The following is a 6,370-nucleotide window of genomic DNA, read 5'->3' as shown; positions in this document are numbered from 1 at the left end:
CACATGTATTATAAGTTAGAAGGAAAGAAGTGAAAATGAAACCTAGTAACAGTGCAAGAGATAAATAATCGAACCCTTTACAGAGTTGAGGAAAAACCAACTAAGTGTTAAGGTGCATATGTTTAAAAATAAAATCTGTGCCCTGGAAGGTGTAGCTCAGTGGATTGAGTGCCCACTCGTGAACCAAAGGGTTGCCAGTTCGATTCCCAGTCATGGCACATGCCTGGGTTGCAGGCCAGGTCCCCAGTAGGGGGCGTGGGAGAGGCAACCACACATTGATGTTTATCTCTTTTTCCTTCCCTTCCTGTCTCTCTAAAAATAAATAAATAAAATCTCTAAAAATGAGGAAGTAGATAAAATAAGATTATGTGTCTGTTTACGTGCTTCTCACATGCTATTTTTTTCTTTCTGAAAACCAGAAACTATCAAACATAGGTTGTTAGTTTACCCCACGCATACTTCCGATATGTGGGGGTAAAGAGTGTAGGGGAGAGACTCAAGTGTCCATCTCTGGGTGTACCATTCTATGAGGCTGGAACTTCAGGAACCTTAAAATATCCTACATATTCAAGACACCATGAAGTCAAAAAGATGAAAAAACACACTCTGACATGAATATAAGCTAGTAAAAGTAAACACCAGTTATTGATATTCAATCACCACAGCTACACGATGAAACAAACAAAAGAGGAAGTCTATGAATTTTCTAGGAATTGCATTTCAAATGAGGGTCCAACATAAATGAACCTGTACCCTCACCCCAGGTGGGAAACACCTGTGTGGATGGACACGGTGCGTCCTCCCTGACACTAAGGGGTCCATACACAGCAAAACCCCAGCCGTCCTCAGTTCATGTAAGCCCAGGTCATGCTGTCCATAAAGGGGACCCAAGAACTAGGGGGCTCTGGTTCAGGGCAGGAGCACAGATGGGCCCAGGATCCCTGTCATTCTACAAAGGGCCCAGCTAAGGAGAGCGAGGATGTCTCAGAAAGATGAGCGGGAAAGGACCTTCCGAGGACAGGTCTGGGGAACGAGCGCCATCTCACAGGGAGGGGACCCAGCTCCCAAGCAGGACGCAGACACCTTGAAGGCAGTGCACCTGCCCTAGAGCAGCCCCCACCTCCCCGAGACTGGCTCAGACCCGAGCAGAGAGGGGGCGGCGCTTCCCTGGAGAGGAGGGGCCCCAGCGGGAGCAGAGGGAGCCGCCCCTTCCCCCATCAGTGAGGTCCGTCTGGGGACAGGGGAGGGCGGGACTATCCCTGCCCAGCCCCGCTCTGCAGGAGACCAGGTGACTGGCCCGCCTCCTGTTCTGAGACCCTGCTGCACCCAGACCCAGCGTGAGTCCAGCTGTGACCCCCCCGACAACGGAGCCTACTGCGTGACCCGCTGGGCTTCCGACTCTGGTGGCCGAGTTTGGGTGAAGTGTCAGGGGCGAGGTCAGAGGCTTGTCAGAAACCTCTGCCCCGATTTTTGGAAGCTCGGGGTGAGGGGGGCCTCCTGAGACCCCAGAGACACGGAGTCCAGGCTCCTGACACTCCGCCCGCTGCTGTGACAAATGCGCACCGACCTGGTGGAACACAGCGCCCCTCCCATGTGTGATCTCCGGGTCCAAGAGGTAGGGATTCTGAACCTGCTGACCTTGAGGTGTGTGCAGGGCAGCCTTCTCTCCTGGAGGCTCCGGGGAGCGACCCTCCCTTGTCTTCCAGCGTCTAGAGACCCCGTGTTCTGTGACACGGGGCCCCTTCCTCCCTTGTCTTCAAAGCCAGTGGGTCCTTCTCAGAAAGTGACACTTGGACCCAGTGTCTGCTTCCTCCTCCACCGCTGAGGAGCCTGTGATGCCCTTGACCTTTGTGAGTCACTGTTTCCTGTAGGCACATGGACAAGTGTCCAGGTCCCTGCCCTCACCGCCCTGCCCCTGAACCCGGACTGGGGCTGCTGGGTGGATGGAGGTTCCCTGTCAAGTTCTGAGGAACAGCCTGCAGATCCGCTCAGAGCCTGCACCACTTTGCGTCCCCACCAGGGGGCCCCGGGGCTCCAGTTCCTCCACAGCCTTGCACACTTGCTGTTTTTACATTAGTACGTTTAATTATTCTTCAGTTACAGTGGACACACAGTGTACTATTCCAAGTGTACAGCACGGGGGTTAGACATTTACATAACTTAGGAAGTTACCCACCCCCAGTGAGTCTAGTGCCCACCATTTAAAAATAATTTCAGCCATAGTCGTCGTGAGGAATGTGCAGTGATATGCACTGTGATTTTGGTCAAGTCCCTTCCCTGGACTTTAGATCCAAGTCATCTGAGACCTAGGGGACAGATGCAGGAGGGGTGGCTCAGCGTCTCTTGGGCTCCAGTGTGAGTCTCCAGCCCCAGGGGAGGCCCCTCCTGGGGGTTTGGAGTCTAATTTCTCTGGCAGGAGCTCACTTGTGTCCACTCCTGTGGTCTGTGTGGCCACCTGTGCCGGCTGTGCCCAGCCTCTGCCAGAATCCCCACCAGGATCAGCAACACCACGCCAGCCAGGCCCATGCGGACACAGTTCCCCACCGTGTAATTCTGGGAGGCGGGGGCTGGAAGCAGAGGACAGGGGGTCAGTGACAGGTGGACAAGAATCAGCCAATCCCTGGGCCTGTGAGACAGGAGCTCCTTCTTTATTGGGCAGGCCCATCCCTTCCAGCACTGCCCTGGACATGCTCCCAGGTGACTTACCTGTCTGGGAGACTGGTCCTGTGGGTACCAGGGAGACTTCAGTGGGTACCAGAGTGACTTCTGTGGGTGGAGGGGTGACTTCAGAGGCTGTTCCTGGGACTGAGAAAGCACCAGTGTTTGTCTCCTGCACAGACCCTCCCTTCCCTGGGAGCACCCAGCCCCTGCCCTCCCCACCTCCAGGCCCCTGGGTCCGCACCCCCAGGCTTCACTACCAGTCACCACAGCACCCAGTGCAGGGCCCAGTGCAAACTCAGACTTGCTCAGGGATCCAGGGTGAGTCTCCCCTCCCGGATCTCACACCCCCAGGCTGAACAGGCCTCTGACTCTAGAGGATGCAAAGTGTCCCTGCCTGCAGAGGGTCCACCCCCCAGGAGAGAAGCAGGACCCCTCCCCACTGCCAGTCTACTGCCCCCTCCCCAGCAGAGCCCCCAGAGAGGAGGCCCCAGGCTGAGGTCCCCACTCCCCAGCCCAGGAGGAGCTCCTGTGAGGGGGCAGGAGAAGCCCTGAGCCTGGGTCCCTCCTGGGCCCGTCCCTCTCAGCCTGGCCCTGCAGCTCCCACAGCGTCCACACCCAGCCTCTTTCTCTGCCGCTCTCAGTAAGTACAGAGGACACCCTCTGATCTCCCCAGAGAGGGGACAGGGACATGTGAGCACAGCAGAATGGAATTCTCTGTGTCTACTTGTCTGAGGGCAGGACACCCCTCAGAATGTCCTGTCACTCTCCATACTTGAGCACAAAGCAGTGGGACCCTGGCTCACAGACAAATAGGTGGGTGAGACCCACGTCACCTGGCCACATGGCCGGGAGGTCCTGAAGGCTGGCCGCACCTGGCAAGGTCACCGTGTCCCCCACAGGCCTCCAGGGCAGTGAGGGGTCACAGGTCAGGATACACTAGACCTGCCCACTGACCAGGGGAGTCTGAGTCACAGCAGCATAGAGAGTAAAGGGAGAGACAGTTCCAGGTTTTGAAGGAAGACTTCCTCCCTCCTCATCGCACTTCCTAAGTGGGTCATTGAAACCCTGACTGCAGTACATCTCAGGAGATGACCACAGAGATGGGAAGGACAGCCTCATCCCAGAGGTCCTGAAAGCATCTTCTAGCCCTGGTCAGGGACCCTGTGGACCACATGCCTTGCCCAGTGGTGGATGGACCACCCGCAGGGGACACAGTACCTGGGGTCCCCACAGAGTCAGCCCGAGTGAACAAAATCGGCTGAAAACCATTCTGAGTGAAAGGGCCAAAGGTCCCTTGAAGGGGGTCTGTCCCTGGAAGTCCACTCTCTCCAACCCTGCAAGACCAGCTCCCTGCCCATACACCACATGCTGGGGCTCAGTGTCCAGACCACGATGGTGTTTAGATGCGACCGAGTTTGGAAGGCCCTGAGTCATGTGTGAAGGACAAGGGACAGGAGTGTAGAGGGGCAGGGGAGCCACAGGGCTGGGCGCCAGCTGGAGAGCAGGGAGATGGGACAGAGGACAGGGCTGGGGACAGGGTGCAGGGACCTGGGGCAAACCTGAGGGTGGAGGGAAGACATCCTTTTCTGTCACCGTCAGCTCCAGGGGCTCGCTGAACTCAGACCAGCTGAACCCTTTACTGTAGAAGCAGAAATAAGTCCTGGCCGTGACGCCACTCACTGCCTCGATGCAGAACCTGGCCTCTGCCCACTCTGAGCCATGTTGAGAAGGGAATTTCTCCTCCCTGTAAGCAGACGCTCTCCCCTTCTCCACCAGACGGAATGTGTCCGCCCAGGCTGGACCCCGGCACACGATGGTGGCAGGCCGTCCCTGGCACATCACGGGATCCCGTTCGACCGAGATCGAGGGTCTGGGCAGGGCCCCTGGAAGGAAGTAGAGCAGTTCTCGGGGTCCCAGAGAGGAAGTGACCACACCTCACAGTCCCTCGGAACTGTGAACCCTCAGTTTTCTGGGTTCCCTTCCATGCTTTTAGCAAATGTGCAGAGTTCTACAACCAGCCCCACAACCCAGTTTACAACCTCCCACCATCCTGTCCCCAAACACCACCCCCCACATCCATCCACGAGCCGCCCGCGCCCCCCCCCTCTCGTGGGCGCTCATTTCACTCGGTCACTCCCTGGCTCATTCTCTCATCCACATCCCAGTTCCTCTCCATCTACAGAGGCGCCCCATCTGCCTCTGACCCCACAAACACGAGACTCACACACACAGTCACCTGCCTCCTTGACTGGAAGGAAGAGGGAGCACAGAGGCCGATGAAGGCGCCGTGCAAACCCACAGCCACGCGCGGTGGGTGACAGGCACCCCCTGGAGTGTGGGAGTCTCGGGGCAGATCACTGACCACTGACCTCCTCTGAGAGGCTCAGCTCAGTAGCTGAGACCCCAAGGCCAAGTGAGAACTGCCAAGCCCAGTGAGAGGGGATGTCAGCCAGGGAGGGGACGGGGTGAAGCCAGTAGGTGTTTGAGGAAGTGAAAGGAAAGGTCGCATCTCCGCAGATCAGTGGTTCAGACAGCGTGAGAACAGACCCATCCAGATACAGACAGAACAGCCTGGGTGTCATCAGAGCTGAAGATGAGCCATCAGAGCACTCTAAGGAATGTTAATACTTTGTCAGAAAACACAACATATATAAAAACAATTGAGTTTATAAGGTAGACTTACTGTTCTGCATGTGGACGGTCTGGCCCAGGCAGAGAACTGGAAGAGAAGCTATTGTAAGACAAACACCCAGTACCTGGCCTCCCCCCCGGGGCTGCAGTCAGGGGCCCAGATGGAGGCCGGGCTCAGGGTCCAAGAGTGTCCAGCTCGCTCCTCAGCTTTACCTCTGAGCACAGCCCTTCTTCTTGCTCTGAGTTTCAGTGAAGCCCCAGTCCCCTCTCCCAAACAGGTCCTCAGTCTGAACCTGTCCCACTCCCAGGTACCCAATTCTGGGACCCAACCTTCCATGCTCAGACTTGGGTCAGGCCAGAGCTGAAGGATCAGACCAGCAGGAGGGACCGGGAGTCTCCTGAGCTGGAGTCAGGACTCAACGGAAATGAAGACACTTCCCCAGGGTCCCCCCACTCTCTCCGGGGATGTTATCCCTCCATTCCAGCACTCACCGAGGACCAGGAGGGAGCTGGGATGGAGGCCCATGGCCAGCCCTGCAGCCTGCACCGTCTGGAAGCTGGAGAGTGGAGGACAGAGCCTGCAGCTGGTACAGTGGGCCAGGGTGTGTGGGGTCAGGGGTGTTCCAGGTTTGCTACATCAATGTCCTCATGCAAAGAGGAAGGGCTAATTCCAGACCTTCCTCAATCAGAGTTGGGTACGTCATGTGTGAGAAACTGACAGAGACTGGTGGGTGCTGCCCCCAGTGAGGCAGATGGCCCCCATGTGCGGGGCTCACCCAGCAGCAACGGGGTCACTAGGTGGCCTGTCTGCAGGACCACAGAGCTCTCTCTAGGGAATTATCTTCTTCCTGAAGCTTTGGTCTCAGCTTCATGGTGACCTCAGGGTCCCTTGAGGTTAAACACCAGCTAGACTTTTAGGTCAGCAAGTGGGGCCAGGACTTGTACTTTGGCAATGTCCTCTCTGTTCCTGTTTGTTTGTGGGTCTTATTAAAGATTGTATCTATCTTTAGACAGAGGGATAGGGGAGGAGAGAGGGAGAGAAACATCGATGTGTGACAGAAACACGAGTCATTTGCCT

General features: G+C 56.5%; 1 protein-coding gene across 2 annotated transcripts; it reads right to left on the bottom strand.

Moving 5' to 3' along the window:
* Positions 1-2,063: 2,063 nt before the first annotated feature.
* Positions 2,064-5,916, bottom strand: LOC119060073 (leukocyte-associated immunoglobulin-like receptor 2). Of its 2 annotated transcripts, none has more exons than XM_037159951.2 (5): positions 5,785-5,916; positions 5,345-5,380; positions 4,221-4,544; positions 2,707-2,805; positions 2,064-2,567 (listed from the first exon to the last, which is right to left on the bottom strand). In XM_037159951.2, the coding sequence occupies exons 1-5, from the start codon at positions 5,816-5,818 to the stop codon at positions 2,401-2,403; spliced, it is 660 nt and encodes a 219-aa protein (XP_037015846.2). In that variant the 5' UTR covers positions 5,819-5,916; the 3' UTR covers positions 2,064-2,400. The 2 variants fall into 2 exon arrangements, with proteins under 2 accessions (XP_037015846.2, XP_053512697.1); XM_053656722.1 differs by having other exon boundaries at positions 4,255-4,544.
* Between the last annotated feature and the right edge of the window lie 454 nt (positions 5,917-6,370).

The sequence above is a fragment of the Artibeus jamaicensis genome, unplaced genomic scaffold (genome assembly GCF_021234435.1).
Source record: "Artibeus jamaicensis isolate MK-2021 breed Jamaican fruit bat unplaced genomic scaffold, CSHL_Jam_final scaffold_2693, whole genome shotgun sequence".
In the NCBI taxonomy this organism is placed as follows: Eukaryota; Metazoa; Chordata; class Mammalia; order Chiroptera; family Phyllostomidae; genus Artibeus; species Artibeus jamaicensis.
This window is presented reverse-complemented; position numbering and strand designations above follow the sequence as displayed.

Coding starts and splice junctions, on each gene's coding strand:
- LOC119060073 (XM_037159951.2), bottom strand. CDS start 5,818: ATGGGCCTCCATCCCAGCTCCCTCCTGGTCCTCG. Junction 4,545..5,344: donor GACCGTCCACATGCAGAACA/GTAAGTCTACCT, acceptor ACTTCCTTCCAG/GGGCCCTGCCCAGACCCTCG. Junction 2,806..4,220: donor TGTCTTCCCTCCACCCTCAG/GTTTGCCCCAGG, acceptor GTGCTTTCTCAG/TCCCAGGAACAGCCTCTGAA.